A 19,772-nucleotide genomic window follows, 5' to 3' on the forward strand; every position below is an offset into this window, starting at 1 on the left:
GGTAGGGATCCATAGCATAAAGAAGGTTGGGAACCCCTGATTTGGAGGCATAAAGCTGTATGGCATAGAAACAGATACTTCAGCCCGCTGCATCTATGCCAGCCATCATATACATCTACTGTCGCACACGATGTTAATGTAGTGGTTAACATGATGCTGTTACAGCTTAGGCCGTCAGCGTTCAGTTCCAGTGTCTTCTGCAAGCAAGTTTGTACATCCCTCCCATGTGTGCATGAGTTTCTTCCAGGTACTCTGGTTTCCTCCCACATTCCAAAGGCATACTGGTTAATTGGCCATTTTAAATTGTCCTGTAATTAAACGAGGGTTAAATTGGTGGGTTGCTGGGCGGTGCAGTTTGAAGGGCTGGAGGGGCCTGTTCCGCACTGTATCTCCAAACAAAATTTTAAAAAATAAATAATCCCACCACCCTGCATCGTCCCTCTATGCTTGGGGTCCACAGACTCCTTAGTTTAGTGATATTGGTTCATAGCCAAAAGGTTGGGATCTCCTGCTTAATACTTTTTCCATTCAAACACTGTCCACATGCTGCTTAAAATTCTCCACTGTTTCTGCCTCTGCCACCACCTCTCTCAGCTTATTGTAGGTGTCAAAGGCTGTGTGTGTTGGGGGTGAATTACCCCCTCAAATCCCCTTTAAATCTCTTCCCTCTCACCTTCAACCTGTGGTATTGGGCACTCCTGTCAAAGGAAACAGATTCTAGCTACATACCCTAACTATTTTCTTTTTCTTCTCAGAATTTTTGTACCTCTATCATATCACCCCTCAGCCTCCTTTGCTCCAGAGAAAACAATTCCAGCCATCTGATTTCTCTTCTTACCCACCTCCTGTCCAGGCAACACCCTTGTGATTGTTTTCTGCATTCGCTGTAGCTTAATTGCATTCTTCCAATAATATATTCCTAGTAAGTACCAGCATTCCTTGATAACAAGGAAGGAGGTCTAAAAGGATAGTCAAGATTCAAGATTGTTTAATATCATGAAATAATTGTTACTCCAGATCCAAAGCAGCACAAAAAAAACACAAGATAAAGAAAACAATGATAAAAACACAATAAATATAAATACACAAGATAGCTTATTTACATAGATAAATAGATACCTAGCCTCTTCCCCAATGGGAGTGGGACCAACAGGGTGGGTGGGATCCTTCAAATAAATATATTTTTTAAAACTCCAGATTTCTGAAAATGGAAATAACAATAACTGCTGAGAAAATTCACCAGGTCAGACAGCTTCTGTGGAAAGAGAAAAACTTTAATACTAGGTTTCTGACACTTCCTTGGAACTCTGAAGGGTCCAAGATCTGAAATATATAACCTCTAAGTGTCTAGCAGTGGTAAGAGGTGTAAAGCTATGATCGAAATACTAATTCTAATGTCTTTTTTTAGCCGACAAGCAGAAACACCCAAGAAAGAAGCTCTTCCACTGACAACAGTGAAACGGGCAGACGAATGGAAAGATCCCTGGCGCCGATCCAAGTCACCCAAAAAAAGGCCAGTTTCAACAGCATCGCCAGGACGTGGACGCAAGCGAAGAAGAACATCTGGTTCATCCGTTTCAGTGTCTGGCTCGTCAAGGTAGAATCAGGTTTAATATTACAGGCACATGTCATGGAATTTGTTGTTTTTCAGCGGCAGTACATGATTTTTAAAAACAACTTACACTAAGAAAGAGCTGGGTGAGTTTGCAACTTTCTGCAGCTTTTGCTGATCCGTACCAGACAGTGATGCAGAACTGTTAGCTACTCTCCACGAGAAAATCTGTAGAAATCTGCTAGTCTCAGGTGACGTAACAAATTGCCTCAAATGCCTAATGAAATATAGACATAGGAGCAGAATTAGGCCGTTCAGCTCACTGAGTCTGCTCCACTGTTCCTAATGGGCGATCCATCATCCCTTTCAGCCTCATTCTCCTGCCTTCTTCACGTAGCCTTTGACACGCTAATTAATCAAAGAACCTATCAATCTCCACTTCAAATTTATCCGAAGACTTGGCCTGCTCAGTTGTCCATGGCAATGAATTCCACAGATTCACCACCCTCTGGCTAAAGAAGTTTTTCCTCTTCTCTGTTTTAAGTGAACGTCTCTCAATTCTGTGACTGTGCTCTCTGGTTGCAGACATACCCCATGATAGGAAACGTCCTCTCCACATCTACTGTCCAGAGCTTTCAATATTCAATAGCTTTCAGTGAGATTTCCCTTCATGCTTCTAATGTCGAGTGAGTACAGGCCCGGAGCCATCAACCACACTTCTCATGAACATCCTGTGAACCCTCTCCAATGCCAGCACATCTTTTTTTTAGATAAAGGACCTAAATCTGCTCATGATACTCCAAGTGTGGTCTGACTAATGCCTTATAACGCCTCAGAATTACATCCCAGCTTTTATATTCTAGTTCTCTTGAAGTGAATGCCAACATCACATTTACTTTCCTTACTGCTAACTCAAATTGCAAGTTGACCTTTAGAGAATCCTGCACAAGTATTCACAAGTCCCTCTGCACCTCTGATTTTGAATTTTCTTCCATTTAGATAATAGTCCACTTCTTTATTCCTTGTGCCAAAGTACGTGGCCATGAACTTCTCTACATTGTATTCCATTTGCACGTTATTTGCCCATTCCCCAATCTGTCTCAGATACCCTGCTTCCTCAACACTGCCTGCCTCTCCACCTATCTTCATAGCATAAGCAAACTTTGCCACAAATACATCAATTCCTTCATCCAAATAATTGACGTACACAGTGAAAAGAAGCGGTCCCAACCTTGACCCCAGCAGCATACCACTAGTCACCGGCAGCAAATTAGTAATGCCCCCCTTTATTCCCACTCTTTGCCTCCTGCCAGTCAGCCAATCTTCTATCCATGCTAGTACCTTTCCTGTAATACCACGGGCTCTTATTTTGCTAAGCAGCCTCATGTGTGGCGCCTTGTGAAAGATCTTCGGAAAATCCAAATAAACAACATCCACTGGCTTTCCTTTTTCTATCCTGCTTATTATTTCCTAAAAAATTCCAACAGATTTGTCAGGCAAGATTTCCCCTTCAGAAAACCATGCCGAATGTGTCCTATTTTATTATGTGCTTCCAAGTACCCTGAAACCTCATCCTTAATAATGGACTGCAACATCTTGCCAACTACTGAAGTCAGGCTAATTCACCTATAATTTCTTTTCTTCTGCCTCTCACCCTTCTTAAAGAGTGGTGTGACATTTGCAATTATCCAGTCCTCGGGAACCATTTAAGAACTTAGCGATTCTTGAAAGATTATTACTAATGCCTGTACAGTTCTCTTCAGCCGCTTCTTTCAGAACCCTAGGGTGAAGTTCATTTGTCAAGGTGACTTATCAACCTTCAGGCTTTTCAACTTCCCAAGCACCTTCTCCTTAGTAACAGCAATGAAACTCGCATTTCTGATATTCTACCAGTGTCTTCCACAGTGAGGACTGATGCAAAATATTATAAGTTCATCAGCCATTTCTTTGTCCCCCATAGCTACCTCTCCCAGATCATTTTCCAGCGGTTGGATGTCCACTCTTATCTCTCTTTTACTGTTAATATAATCTGGAAAAAAAGATGGTGCTCTCTTTTATATGAAAAGCTAGTTTCCCTTCATATTTCATCTTTTCTCTTTTTAGTTGCCTCCTTCTGTTTTTTAAAAGCTTCCCAGTTCTCTACCTTCGCACAATATTGCTATGTGGTATGCCCTCTCTTTTGCTTTCTTTGACCTCCCTTGTCAGCTACAGTTGCCTCATCCTCCCTTTAGAACACTTCTTTCAGATGTATCCATCCTGCACCTTCTGAATTGCCCTTAGAAACTCCAGCCATTGCTGCTCTGCCATTATTCCCTTTACTTCACTGTAATACTATTTCAGATTTTAGCTTCTCTTCAAACTGCAGGGTGAATTTTATCATATTACTAGGCAACCGGGTGACCTGTTGGGGCACCTTTTGAGAGGAAGCTAGTGCAGTCTGATGTGATGTGCTTCGGAAATTAAAGAACAAAGATTCAGTTTATTAAAGAAGAAAGATGCGTAGCAAGACAAATATAGCTCCTCCTCGTTTAACAAAGGACACTTTTGATGACAACATTTCCGGTTGATCTGCCACCCTTCAAGAATACTCTAATGTTTTCATTTCTTTTTCCCTGGCTTAAAGCCACATACAGCTGACCATGCTGGAAATACCGGATTCTCCAGATAAATCAACACATTCTCCATGGTTTGGCCTTGCACCTTATGTATAGTCATAGCAAAGCTTGACTGTATCGGGAACTGGCTCCGCTGAAAAGGGACATCTTCCCCTTCTGATAAATTGAGAGTAATTCTTGGGATCATGACAATGTCATTTTTGAATGCACCAATATTTATCTTTGCTACAATGAGATTGTCGTGCAGTTCTTCCACCATCATTTGCATTCCATTGCAAAACTTGGTGGATCCAAGTTCCTCATTGAAATGATGGGAGATTCCCTCTTCAATTCCAGCTTATGTAGTGGCAATCCAGAGAGTTTGAGCGAATCAAGGAATTCTGTTGGAAAATGAGTGGCGTTAGCTCCTTCACTTACGGCATTGAAGGAACAGTACTCTTTCATGATTCCAGGGAAGCATCTAATGCATGTGAAGTTTATTTTTCGCATCATTTCATTGAGAGGAACCAAGGTAGAATTCTTCGAGAACAGTTCTGCAGGATTGTCGAATGTCAGATAGATGAAATCGATGCATTCTTCCATAGTTTTTGCTGGCAGAATCATATCTTCAGGTAATTTGATTTCATCATTTTCACTTTTCTCAATCTTGCCTTCTCCAACATCCAATAAGAACTCAGAAGATCGTCCTTCTCCCTCACTCAGTTGCATGTTTCTCTTCAATTGGAACTTGATGAAGCTTCTCCGTAAGTAGGATTTTTTTATGCATGAATTCTCCACATCAGCATCATTTCCGCATTTCATAACTGCTAGAAACTGACGGAAATCGTCACAGCAAATGGTTAAGATACCCCCGAAGGCCTCATTCTTGCTGCATACATCACAAAGAGTCTGGTCCACGGCTTCAAAGCTCTCCCTCCTAATCATGGGGCACTCATCCCAGACAATAAGCCTTGCATTTTGGAGTAACTTTGCAGTATTGGTGTTTTTATCGATGTTACAAAGGGCATCTTCATTGACTTTGAGGGGTATTTTGAACCTTGAATGCGCTGTCCTACTGCCAGGCATCAATGTTGCTGCAATACCTGATGATGCTACAGCAACAGCAACACCTCCACCTCCCCTAACTTTAGCCAGGATCAAGTTGATGATAAATGTCTTGCCCGTTCCTCCTGGTGCATCAATGAAAATCATTGAAGAGAGATTCCTTTCCAGGCAGTCCCGCACATATTCATATACTTCTCTTTGCTCATTATTCAATAGGGTAGTCTTTGCTGCATATTCTCGAGTTGATCTTTCCTTTTCTCCTCTGTCTCTTCCTGTCTCCTTCTCTGCCTGTTTTTGTCATTCTGGAGACGCGCAGCCCTTTCATCCTTTGTCCCTTCATCTCTTCTACCATTTGTTCTTTCTCCCTGATCCTGGAGTCGTGTGGCCCTGGCCTGATCCGATTCTTGTTCTCTCCTTCTTCTGTGCCTATTGTTGTCATTTTGGAGACGTGCATGCCTCTCCTCTAACTCTTCTTCTCTCATCTTTTTTGTCCTGACTCTTTGGTCCTGGAGTCGTGCAGCCCTGGCCTCATCCAATTTTTGTTCTCTCCCTCTCCTTGCTGCTTCCCGACGACGTTTAGCGTTATCTCTTGACCATAATGTCTCCCTTCTCTTTCCACACGGCATAATTAGGCTGTCCACAGTGAAATTTAATTTCACAGTGAAATTAAACACAAAGTCAATAGTGAACACAAAATATCAGCGAACAGCAAATGCATGTGTAACCAGTACGGGCACTGAGCCACAACTGACGTCTGGCGGCCTCTGCTAGTGCTGCCACGTCACACCTGAGTGACGTCAGCTGTTGGCAAAAAAAAACTTCGGTTTTCGGAGCTTTTTGGATTTCAGAATTTCGGATAAAGGAATGTGCTCCTGTATATAGATGATCAATGCCTCCTAATCGAATCTGGGTCATTACATAACATCCAATCCAGAATTGTGGCTCTCCTAATGAGCTCAACCACAGGCTGCTCTAAAAAGCCATCTCATAGGCATTCTACAAATCCCATTCTTTGTAATCCAGCACCAACCGTATTTTCCCAATCTCTTACGTATTGAATTTCCCCATGACTATCGCAGCATTGTTCTTTTACATGACTTTTCTATCTCCCATTGTAACTCACATCCGGACTACTGTTTGGATGCCTGTATACAACCCTCATCGGGGTGTCTTTACCTTTGCAGTTTCTTAAGTCTACCCACAAGGACTCTACACCTTCCAATCCTATGTCACGTCTTTCTAATGATTTGACTTCATTTTTTTACCAATAGATCAACGCCACCCCCTCTGCCTAACCTGCCTGTCCTTTCAATGCAATGTGTATCCTTGGACGTTAAGCTCCCAACTGTGATCTTTCTTCAGCCGTGACTCAGAGATTTCAGAACATCATACCTACCAATCTCTTAACTACACTACAAGATCACCTACCTTATTCCATATACTGTGTGCATTTATTTATAAAACCTTCAGTTCTGTATTAGCTGTTACACTTTAAATCATCCCACCGACTGCAATTGTGCCCAATCATCTGCCCGTCCTTCCTCACAGCACTACACACTGCGTCTACTTGTATAACAACTGCCTCACCCTTATCCCTATCTCTTCAGTTCCTATTCCCCTGCCAAGTTAGTTTAAACCCTCCCCACATCAAAGTTGCTAGTGAACGCAGCAGGCCAGGCAGCATCTCTAGGAAGAGATATAGTCGACGTTTCAAGCCGAGCCTGGTCTGCTGCGTTCACCAGCAACTTTGATGTGTGTTGCTTGAATTTCCAGCATCTGCAGAATTCCTCATGTTTGTGTTTTTAAACCCTCCCCAGCAGCTTTAGCAAACCTGCCCGTCAGGATATCGGTTCCCCTCAGGTTCAGGTGTAAGCTGTCCCTTTTGTACAGGTCATAACTTCCCCAGAAGCAATCACAATAATCCAGAAATATGAACCTCTGCCCCCACACAGTTTCCTCAGCCACACATTCATCTGCCAAATCATCCTATTCTTACCTTCAATGGCACGTGACACAGGCAGCAATCCAGGGATTATTATCCTGGAAGTCTTGCTTTTCAGTTTTGCCTAACTGCCCATATTCTCTCTTCTGAACCTCATCCTTTTTCCTATATATGTCATTGGTAATAATATGCACCACAACTTCCAGCTGTTCACCCTTATCCCTGCAAAATGTTGCGGACCCAATCCATGACATCCCTGACCTTGATACCTGGGAGGCAACATACCATCCAGGTGTCTCTTTCACATCCATTGTATCTGCTGTCTGCTCGTCTAATTATAGAATCTCTTTTCTCTACTACATTCCTCTTCTCCCCACTTCCCCTCTGAGCCACAGAGCCAGAGACCTGGCCACTGTGGCTTCCCCTGCTAGGTCATCATCTCCTCTCTCTCCAACTCCTAACAGTATCCAAAGCAGTATACTTATTATTGAGGGGAATGGCCATGGGGGTACTCAAAACTGACTGCCATTCCCTTTCCCTCTCCTGACAGACGCCAAGGTACTTTCTTCCTGCCTCCTGCAACTTCGGGTGACTACATCTCTGCATCTGTCTCTCACATATTGGGCGTAGGATAGATCTTCAGAGACATTTACACCCATGAACTTAAAACTGCTCATCTTTTCCACTGCAGACCCTGTGATGTGGACTGGTGTGCATTCTCCCGACTTCCTCTTCCTAAAATCCAAAATCAATTCCTTGGTCTTACTGATGTTGCATGCAAAGTAGTTGTTGCAAAACCACTCAAACAGCTGATCTATGTATGCCTCTTCGTCACCATCTAAAATTCAGTCAACAATAGTTTTGTCATTGGTAAATTTATAGATGGTGTTTCAGCTGTACTTAGCCACACAATCATGGGTGTAGAGAGAGTAGAGCAGTGGGCTAAGCACGTATCCTTGTGATGTGCTGGTGTTAATTGTCAGCAGGGGGTGGGAGGGTGTTATTTCCGATCCGTACAGACTGTGGTCACTGATGAGGAAGTCAAAGATATAGATGCAGAGGGTGGTATTAGAGGCCCAGCTTTTAGAGCTTGCTTATTTGTACTGAAGTTATGATTGTGCTGATTGCTGACCCATAATCAATGGACCGTGTTCTGACGTGGATATTACTATTGTCCAGGTGATCCAAGATCAAGCAAAGAGCCAGTGAGATTACAGCAGTTCCAGGTGCTCGCTGTAGACAGGAGTTATTCTGGCCATGACTAACCTCTCAAAGCACTTCATCACAGTAGATATGAATGCCAGTAGGTGACAGTCATTGAGGCAGCTCACCCTGCTGTTCTTGGGCACTGGTATAATTGTCACCCTTTTGAAGTAGGTGGGAGCTTCCAGCTGCAGCAGTGAGAGGCTGAGGAGATCCATGAACACTCTCACCAGCTGGCTGGCACAGCGCCCTTCCAGGTACACCATCAGGGCCTGACGCCTTACGAAGGTTCATCCTCATGAAAGATGTTCTGACATTAGCCTCATAGACAAAGATCACAGGGATTCACAGGTGTAATTTTATTTTCCTTTTCAAAGTGTTGTTGAAAGGCATTGCACTCATCTGAGGGTGAAGCATCACAGCCATTCTTGATATTAGGTTTTGTCTTGTAGGCAGTAATGGCCTGCAAACCCTGCCAGAGTTGGCATGCATCCAGTTCCATCTGTAACTTAATTTGGAATTGCCTTTTTGCTCATAGAATAGCCTTCTGTATGTTGTACCTGGAATTCGAGATCACAGGTCTTGAATGCCACAGATCTAGCCCTCAGCGGACTGTGAATCCTGGTTCAGCTGCAGCTTCTTGGGTATGTCCAATATGTTATCGAAGGCACACACTCATCCACACAAGACTGGATGAAGTTGGTGAATCCTGAATATTGTCTAGTCCACCATTTAAAGCCCCCTATAAGTACTTCTCTACCTCCCTTAACCATACCTTTGTGGTCCCAGAGGCACGTGATAAAATAAGCTGAAGTCAGCATGGCTACCTTAGAAATAGTTCAAAGTACATGTGTGTCACAATATGAACCCTGAGGTTCATTTTCTTGCAGGGATACTCAATAAATCCATCATAGTATAATAGCCATAATAGAATAAATGAAAGACTCACCAACTTGGGCATTCAACCAGTGTGTAAAAGACAACAGTCTGTTCCAATACAAAGTGAAAGAAATAATAAATAAATCAATAAATAAATAATATCAACAGCCTGAGATGAAGAGGCCTTGAAAGTGAGTCCATAGGTTGTGGGAGCATTTCAATGATGGAGCGAGTGAAGTGAGTAAAGTTATCTCCTTTGGTTCAAGAGCCTGATGGTAAAGGGGTAAAAAACTTTTCCTGAACCTGTTGTTGTGAGTTCTGAGACTCCTGTATCACCTTCCTGATGGCAGCAGTGAGAAGAGAGCATGTCCTGGGTGATGGGGGCCCCTGATAATGGATGCTGCTTTTGTGCAACAGTGTTTCATGTAGATGCGCTCAATCTTGGGGAGGGCTTTACCCATGATGGACTGGACTGTATTCACTACTTTTTGAAGGATTTTGTGATTAAGGGCATTGGTGTTTCCATACTAGGCTATGGTGCAGCCAGTCAATATACTCTCCATTATACATGTATAAAAGTTTGTTAGAGTTTTAGATGTCATGCTGAATCTTCACAGACTCCTAAGGAAATAGAAGCTGCCTGAAATAAAAACAATGAGGATTTAATTAATTTATTTATTGTGATACAGCGCGGAGTAGGCCCTTTGAGCCACGCCACCTTGCAGTCCCCCAATTTAATCCTAGCCTAATCACAGGACAGTTTACAATGATCAATTAACAAACCACCTGGTACATCTTTGGACAGTAGGTGGAAACCAGAGCACCTGGGAGAAACCCATGTGGTCGTGGTGAGAATGTACAAACTCCTTATGGAACAGCAGCAGGAATTGAACCCAGGTCGCAAGTACTATAAAGGGTTGTGCTAACCACTACGCTACAGTGCCATTCTTTTAAAGTTGCCGACTCTCTCCATCTTTGATCCTCTGATGAGGACTGGCTCATGGACCTCCGTTTTCTTCTCCTGCAGTCAATAATCAGCTTCTTGGTCTTGCTGACATTAAGTAAGAGGTTGTTGTTATGTCACCATTCAGCCAAATTTTCAATCTCCCTCCTGTATGCTGATTTATCATCACCTTTGATTCCGTCTATGACAGTGATGTTGTACGCAGACTCGAATATGGCATTGGAACCGTGCTTAGCCACAGTATCATAAGTGTAAAGTGAGTAGAGCAGGGAGCTAAGCACACAGCCTTCAGGTGCATCTGTGCTGATGGAGATCATGGAGGAGATCTTGTTGCCAATCCAAACTGAATTGGGTCTGCAAGTGAGAAAATCAAGGATCCAATTACACAAGGAGGTATTGAGAGGATGATGGAATATTTTGAAGATATAACAGGCAGGATAGACAAAGGAGAATCAGTGACATCGTTTCAGAAAACCTTTAACAAGGTGCCACATATGTTGCTACTAAACAAGATAAGAGCCCATGGTATTACAGAAGAGATACCAGCATGGATAGAAGGTTGGCTGACTGGCACGAGGCAAAGAGTGGGAATAAATGGAACCTTTTCTGGTTGGCTGCTGGTGACTAGTGGTGTCCTGCAGGGGTCTGTGTTGGGACTGATTCATTTCACACTATATGTCAACGAGTTAGATGACAGAATTGATGGCTTAGTGGCTAAGCCTTGGACGATATGAAGATAATTGGAGGGATAGTTAGTGTTGAGGATGCAGGTAGTCTGCAGAAGTACATAGATTGCGGGAATAGACAAAGAATTGACAAATGGAATATAATATTGAGAAGTCTATGGTCATGCACTTTGATAGAAGGAATAAAAGCTTAAACTATTTTCTAAATGGAGAAAGCTGAAAAATCAGAGGAGCAAAGGGACTTGGGAGTTTTCTTGCAGGATTCTCTAAAGTTAATTTGTAGATTGAGTTAGTATGGAGGACAAATGCAATGTTAGCATTCATGTTGAGAGGAATAGAATATAAAGCAAGGATATAATACTGAGGCTTTATAAAGCCTTGGTCAGATGACATGGAGTATTGTGAGCAGTTTTGGGCCCCTTATCTAATAAAAAGATGTGCTGACATTGGAGAGGATCCAAAGGAAGGGTCCAAAAACTTCCCAGGAATGAAATGGTTAAAATATTAGGACTGTTTTAATGGCTATGGGCCTGTACTCACTGGAGTTTGAGGGGGAGATCTCACTGAAATCTATTGAACATTGAAAGGCATAGATAGAGTGGATGTGGAGAGGATGTTTGCTGTAGTGGGGGAGTCCAGGGCCAGAGGGCACAGCCTTGGAATAGAGGAGCATCCACTTAGAACAGAGATGAGGAGGAATTTCTTTATCCGAAGAGTGGTGAATCTATAGAATTTGTTGCCACAAACAGCTGTGGAGGCTGTCATTAGGTGTATTTAAAGCAGAGGTTGATAGATTATTGATTAGTGAGGATATTGAAGATTATGGGTAGAAGGCAGGAAAATGTGGTTGAGAGGGATAATAAATCAGCCATAATGGAATAGCAGAGCAGGCTCTAGATGAACTGCCAACCAGAGGTGATGAGCCCTATCTGCCTGGACCAATGTGTAATGTATAATAACATGACCATGGATTCAGTGATAGAGCTCTCTCCTGTTGACCTTTTGTATGTCTAACTGCCACATTAGGGTGCTGTACAGTCAACTCAAGTGTTTGCAAGTAAGATTGGCTGGAGGAGCTAAATCTGAAAGCATGGACATTCATAGTTGACATTCACCCTGTCATTTTTATTTATGCTCAAGATACAGCAGAAGTTGAAGAGTCACTAAAGCTATGAAATGGCTTTCAGGATTCTTTAGGTTGCTGCATCTGTGCTAAAATATGTGGTTTATTGTGGATAACAATTGCATTCCACTTGTTCCTGAATAACTCTCTGTCCTCTTCTCCCAGCTTGACTTTCCCCTGTCAAAGCTTCCAGAGCATCTTTCCTCTTAACCCTTTAAACTTACCTGGTTCTATTTCCAGCCATTTATACCATTACTACATTCGTGGATAACTACCTACCCTATTTATATTAAAAAAAAATTGTGAACCTCACATTAAGACCATAGCAGCGTAATTAGCCTCTACAGCCCATCGAGTCTGCTCTGCCATTCCATCATGGCTGATTTGTTATCCTTCTCAACCCCATTCTCCTGTCTTCTCCCCATAACCTTTGACACCCTGGCTAATCAAGAACTTATCAGCCTCCACTTAAGTATACCCATTGACTTGACCTCCGCAGCTGTCTTTGGCAATAAATTCCACAAACCGCACTCTGGCTAAAGAAATTTCCTCTCATGGCTGCTGTAAATGGATGTCCCTCTATTCTAAGGCTGCATTGATTGGAATCATTCAGAGGAATATGGGGCAAATGGCTCTGGAAGACAATTCAGTTGGCATGGATGAATTGTGCCAAAGGGTCTGGTTCCATGCTGTATAACTGTATGACTTTAAATGGCTAAACTTGGGGAGTTCACTGGGGTGAACATGGGATGTGTGTTGAGTCTTCAAGGCAGCAGGCCCTAGATTTTCCCCTTAAGTTAAGCGGCAATCAGCTCTTGTGTGCTCCAATGGGTTATGAATGTCTCGTGATTGTCAGCTGTCTGTCTTATCCAGGCTTCAAAAAATGAAATGTGTCTACCCAGATAAGCAGAAATGGTTCAACAGATAGAGAGTAGAATGCCCTTCAAAAATATTGTGTCAATTTGAATATATACAAGCAGACCTTAAAATAACTTTTATAGGTGTAAGTGATAAGCTACAATAAATTCTGACTTCTACAGTTCTCCTTTGCATAGCATGAAGCTACTTGACCTTTCGTTATGAAATCATTAATGTGCAGTTATTGTTTTGACAGGGATCTAATCTTGGCACGGGTGTGAGATGTTTTGGGGTCATGCTGCCATCTGCAATTTAATGTATTTCACTGTGTTATGATTGAAGTAAGCAGTTGCCTTTTAAAATCTTTTTCAGGTCTTCATCTCGTTCTTCTTCATATTCAGGATCTGGGTCATCCAGGTCGCAATCAAGATCACATTCGAGATCATCTTCTTACAGCTCGTATTCCAGCCATTCCTCCAGGCATAGCTCATACTCTGGCAGCAGATCAAGGTGGGCATCAATTAAACTCTTGAGCAGTGTTTACTGGCATCAGTTTGTTGGTCCAGATTTTGGATTTCAACAAATTCCTTTTTTTCCATTCTCTTCATTGATCCCTAAAATTACTTGGAGGTATTAGGTTGATTTTGAAGAATTAGTGAAAAAGTAGGTCAGTAATGCAAGCTTTGGGGAAGTCTTTAAGCAAGCAACATTTTGGTTATTAACATTTCAATCATTAAGGTGGCATGAGATCTGTGGTGGCTTGGTAGATCAGATTCAGAATTGGCTTAGACATACAAGACAGGATAGTGGTGGAGGATCGTTATTCGGACTGGAGTGTAGTGACCAGCGATCTTCACAAGGGTCAGTGCTGGAGCCTTTGTGATTGGGCAAAAGTGTGGATGGGATGATTAGTAAACTTGCAGATGACATAAAAATTGGTTGCGATGTCAGTAGTAATGAAGGCTACTAAAGGATTCAGCAGGATATATATCAGTTGCAGATATGGGCAGAGAAATAGCAGGTGGACTTTATTCCAGGCATGTTATGAGGTGTTGTACTTTAGAGGTCAAATGTAAGAGGAAAGTGTACAGTAAATGATAAGACCTTTAATAGCACTGATGTACAGAGGGATCATTAGATCAAAGTTCCTGAAAGTGCAACGCAACTAGATAGGGTGAAAAAGAAAATATATGGCATCCTTGCCTTCATTAGCTGTGGCATCAGATGCAGGAATCAGGAAGTCAGGGCTCAAAGAGAAAGCAGGAAAATGGGGTTGAGAAGGATAATAAATCAGCCATGACGGAGCAAAATCGATGGGCTGAATGGCTGAATTCTGCTCCTTTGTCTTTTGGTCATAATGCAGCTTTATATAACTTTGGTTAGGCTGATATTGGTCACCCCAATACAGGAAGGATGTGGAGGCTTGGAGAGGGCAGAAGCGATTCACCAGGATGCTGCCTGGATTGGAGTTGTATTAGCTCTAAGAAGAGATGGAGACAAACTGGACCATTAGAGGCCGAGGGGATCTGTAATGCTAGCCTGACATCAAATTATGAGAGGGGTAAATTGTCTTTTTTCCCAATCTAGAAATGTCAAATACAAGAGGGCATAGCTTTAAGGTGAGAGGGGGAAGGTCTAGAAGAGGTGTGTTGAGTAAGTTATAGGTGCCTGAACATGTTGTCACTGTTAGAGGGAGACTCGATAGTGATATTTAAGAGGCTTTTAGACAGTCACATGATGCAGGGAGTGGAGAAATATGATCATATGCAGACAAAAGTGGTTGGTTTAATTAGCATCACAGTTAGTACAGATATCATGGGCCTATTTTGGTGCAGTGATGCTCGACTGGCTGGTTAGCTCAAGCAGATATATTTCTTTGTTAACCAAGAATTTCAGTATGGAAAAAGGAGAGCATATTTTCCCCAGCTGGAAGCCAAACGTAATGGTGTGTTCCCGTCTGGCTGTTGAATTATTTTTCACACAGGGAAACCTATTCAAATCACGTTGGGGGTGGAAGGTAGAGCTTGTAGTTGCATTACTACTTCCTTGTCTTTTTACATACAAAAGGAATGTCTGCAGTTATATTGAAATCAGATTCATGTTTTGTTCAAAAAGAATATGTAGAAGGAAGTATCCAGTTCCACTGTTAACCCGAAAAGGATTTTGAACAATCAACAGAATTAGGCCACCATTTCATTCAATTGGGAAAATACTCTTTTGAGATGCAAATTGTAAAGCTGTAATATTAGGGGATTTCAATTACCCCAATGGACTAGGATTCGACCGAGAGAATTGTGAGGTCATGCATTAGCGGAGGGTAAGGGAATACATGATGAATGATAGATTTTTAAATATCTAGAAAGGTGTTAGAGTAAATGTTTGAAAATTACTGGATGCCAGGGCAGCATAGCAGTTAGCTCAGAATGTAGGAGTTCAGAGTTAATTTCTGACATCATCTGCACATCTCCCCATGAATGCATGAATTTACTCCCGATGCTCTTGTTTCATCCCACAGTCCAATGATGTACCAATTAGTAGGTTAACTGGTCATTGTATATTGTCCTGTGATTAGACTTGGATTAAATTAGCTGTGGCTTGGAGGGCCGGAAAGACTTGTTCCACAGTGCATTTCTGAATTTAAAAAATCAATAAAAGATGGGCAAGAAACAAATATTAATTACTACCCTGAGAAATGGAATGTAAAGGGTGGTCATGACCTTACACCACCCCACTGTACTGAATACCCTTCTGATCACTACCACTGCATGGACACGAGAACTTCAAAGGGTGCAGAGATGGATTTGTATATGGCCAGAGCTGAAGAGTTATGAGGCAACCATATTTTTCTTTCAAACAAGGTAGACTGGGAGGAGATTTAACTGAGCCATATAAAATTGTGTTACCCTCCCTTCCCCTCAGCAGGATAAATACAAAAGGTTTCTTTCACTCTGCAGTTCACTGGAAAGGAGAAATGTTCCTTGTCCAAAATACGTTGGAAGGTCTGCATCTCACTACCTGAAAAGGTTTCTGCTTTTCGTAAAAACAAGAGATTCTGCAGATACTGGAAATTCAGAGCAACACACACAAAATGCTGCAGGAGCTCGGCAGGTCAGGCAGCATCCATGAAAATTAATAAACAGTCAATGTTTCAGGCAGAGTCCATGATTGCTACTGCCCTGCTGAGTTCCTCTAGCATTTCGTGTGGGTTTCTGCTTTCTCTACCTTTAAAAACTTCTGGTTCAGTCTTTGAAAGGAAGTGGCCTAAATAGCCAAGAGCTAAAGAATGACATTTTTAAGAACAGCCTAAATAACTCCATTGCTTGCCTGGCCTGAACACGGTGGGCCAAGTGCAGCCTTCTATGCAGTAAAATTCTGCAATCCCTTCAGAATACATTCGTGTTTCGCATAAAAGTGAATGCAAATATCATTCACAAACCATGGAGTGGAAATTGTGCAGAAAGTAGGACCAAAAAGGGACCTCGTCAAAGGAGAAGATGGCAGAATTAAGTAAAATTTAAAAACCAGAAGTGTGAAAGTGAAGAATGCAGAGTTGAGGTTACAATCAGTTCAGCTATGATCTCAGGAGTCATTTGGCCTGAGTCTCTGTACCTCCCTCTGCAATTGGATCCTCAGCTTCCTAACCGGAAGACCACAGTCTGTGCGGATTGGTGATAACATATCCTCCTCGCTGACGATCGACACTGGCGTACCTCAGGAGTGTGTGCTTAGCCCACTGCTCTACTCTATATATACACATGACAGTGTGACTAGGCATAGCTCAAATGCCATCTATACATTTGCTGCCGATACAACCATTGTTGGTAGAATCTCAGGTGGTGACGAGAAGGCGTACAGGAGTGAGAAATGCCAACTAGTGGAATGGTGCCGCAGCAACAACCTGGCACTAAACATCAGTAAGATGAAAGAGCTGATTGTGGAAGGAACACATATCAATCCTCATTGATTACATATCAATATCAAGCTCAAAAACTTCTATGGTTGTACTGCAGAGAGCATTCTGACAGGCTGCATCACTGTCTGGTATGGAGGGGCTACTGCACAGGACCAAAAGAAGCTGCAGAAGGTTGTAAATCTAGTCAGCTCCATCTTGGGTACTAGCCTACAAAGTACCCAGGACATCTTCAAGGAGCGGTGTCTCAGAAAGGCAGCATCCATTATTAAGGACCTCCAGCACCCAGGGCATGCCCTTTTCTCACTGTCACCATCAGGTAGGAGGTACAGAAGCCTGAAGGCTCAGTGATCCAGGAACAGCTTCTTGCCCTCTGCCATCTGATTCCTAAATGGACATTGAATCTTTGAACACTACCTCACTTTTTTTTTAATATACAGTGTGTATGTTTTTGCACGTTTTTTTAAATCTATTCAATATATGTAATTGATTTACTTATTTTTTTTCTCTCTGCTAGATTATGTATTGCATTGAACTGCTGCTGCTGCTAAGTTAACAAATTTCACGTCACATGCTGGTGATAATACTTCATACTTTATACTTTATTGTCGCCAAACAACTGATACTAGAACGTACAATCATCACAGTGATATTTGATTCTGCGCTTCGCAAGTGTATAGATGGCATTTGAGCTGTGCCTAGCCACACTGTCATGTGTAGATACAGAGTAGACCTGCCTCTGATTCAAGTTCTAGATTCCCCACAAGAGAAATCATCCTGTCTACGTCCACCATGTCAAACACCCCTCAGTGTCCTTGATGTTCAGTAAAGTACCCATTCAGTCTTCTGAATATTTATGCATACAAGCTCATCAAACCAACCATTCATTCCAGCTATTAGTGCAGTGAACTTCCAGTGCATTCTGGTAAGGGTTAGTGAAGATCAAACTCGAAGTGAAGTAAAAAGTTAACGGCAGGATTGTTAGCAGTGTGGAGGAACATAGGGACTTAAGATACATGTCAAGTGATCCCTCAAATTTGCCAAAGTTCATAGGGTGGTTGATTAAGAAAGTATGTAGTGTGCTGGCCTTCATCATTCAAAGTTCCAGGTAACTTTATTATCAAAGTACATGTATGTCACCATCTACAACCCTAGGACTCATTTCCTTGCGGGCATTCACAGAAAATACAAGCAAATGAAATAATGATAATAAACAATAAATATCGACAACATGACATGATGAGTCGTTGATTGTATTTGCAGAGTTTGTTTTGCACACTGGCTGTCCGCCCTGTTGGGTGCGGTTTTTATTGATTCTATTATGGTTATTGGATTTATGAAGTATACCTGCAAGAAACTGAATCTGAGGGTTGTATATGGTGACATATATGTACTTTGATAATTGATTTACTTTGAACTTCGAAGAGGCAGCATCTTCTCCAGTCCACCTTCCCAGACCTGTCAGGATCAGAATCAGGTTTATTATCGCTGTTATACAGGACATGATATTTGTTATGTTACAACAGCAGTACAGTGCAAAGACAAAAATACTATAAATTTAAAAATAAATAGTGCAAGGATAGGGAATAATGTGGTAGTGTTCATGGACTACTTAGAAATTTGATGGTAGAGTGGAAGAAGTTGTTTCTGAATCATCGAGTGTGGGTCTTCAGACTCCTGTAATCTCCTCTGATGGTAGTAATGCAAAGGGAGAATGTTCCAAATGGTAAGGTTGTTTAATGATGGATGCTGCCTCCATGGGGCCCCATGGTTCTCTAAAACTGAAGCACATCCTTCCTTTTTGTATTCAATTTTCCTAGCAATAAATAGTTATAGAGCAGTATAGAATGGAAAAGGGCCGTCAAGTCCATGTCAATCAAGATGTTTATTCAGGTTAGTCCCATTTCTGATGAAATTTCACTGGAAATGATACAAGCCCTGGAAGATCTGGGCATAGATATTCTTTTTGAACTGTTTAATAGCATTTATCAGTCTGGTGTATTACCTGATAATCTCGTGAAATCAGTATTTATAACTCTGCCAAAAATTCCTGGAACTATTGACTGCGGAAATTATAGAACAATCAGGCTTATGAGTCACAGAATAAAGATTTTGTTGAGAATTGTTCTGAGTCAAATTAAAAACAAGTTAAAAACCAGAAACTTCTAAAATGCAATATGGGTTTATTGAGGATAGAGAAACTAGGAATGCAATTTGTATACTATGAATGCTTTCAGAAAGGGCAATTGAATATCAAAATGATGTCTTTTTATGTTTTATTGATTTCACTAAAGCATTTGCCAAAGTGCAACATGAAAAATTATTTCAAATTCTCACTAAACTAAACATTGACGGAAGGGACCAACAACTGCTTCAAAATTTATATTGGAACCAAACGGCAGCAGTAAAAATCGATGATAATATAAGCAGATGGACTAATATTCAAAGAGGAGTTAGACAGGGATGTGTTGCCTCACCGGAATTATATAATATCTATAGTGAAATGATTCTCAGAGAAATAGAAGACCTAGATGGGATAAAAATTGGAGGTGTTAACATCAACAATATAAGATATGCAGACGATACCACCCTAATAGCAAGTGCTGCAGAAGACCTCCAAATCCTCCTAGACAAAGTAGTACAAACAAATGCAGATTTTGGTCCAAATATCAACTGTAAAAAAAAACAAATGTTTGGTAAAACAACAGAATACTCCCAACTGCCAATTGTACATCGGTAACCAAGAGATTGAACAAAAGATCTGCTTTAATTACCTTGGTAGCTTTATATCACAAGATGCTAGAAGTAAAGTAGAAATAAAAAAAAATTGCCATTGCCAAAACCAACTTCCAAAAAATGAAACACATTTTTACCAACAGACACATTTCCCTAACAACAAGGCTTAGGCTACTAAAATGTTACATCTGGTCAATCTTGCTGTATGCTTCCGAAACATGGACTATAACACCAGAACTCCAAAGAAACTTAGAAGCAAC

The 19,772-nt window shown here is 41.6% G+C and overlaps 1 protein-coding gene across 2 annotated transcripts in view; it reads left to right on the top strand.

Annotated features, from left to right (window-relative positions):
- The window catches only part of zc3h18 (zinc finger CCCH-type containing 18), a 318,015-nt gene that overhangs the window by 227,735 nt on the left and 70,508 nt on the right, over positions 1-19,772 (top strand). For both annotated transcript variants that reach the window (XM_063067274.1, XM_063067273.1), the window contains 2 exons: positions 1,409-1,597; positions 13,239-13,376. In XM_063067274.1, coding sequence (XP_062923344.1) covers positions 1,409-1,597; positions 13,239-13,376 — 327 coding nt within the window. The remainder of the gene's footprint in view (positions 1-1,408; positions 1,598-13,238; positions 13,377-19,772) is intronic.

This window comes from Mobula hypostoma, chromosome 14 (genome assembly GCF_963921235.1).
Source record: "Mobula hypostoma chromosome 14, sMobHyp1.1, whole genome shotgun sequence".
Classification (NCBI taxonomy): Eukaryota; Metazoa; Chordata; class Chondrichthyes; order Myliobatiformes; family Myliobatidae; genus Mobula; species Mobula hypostoma.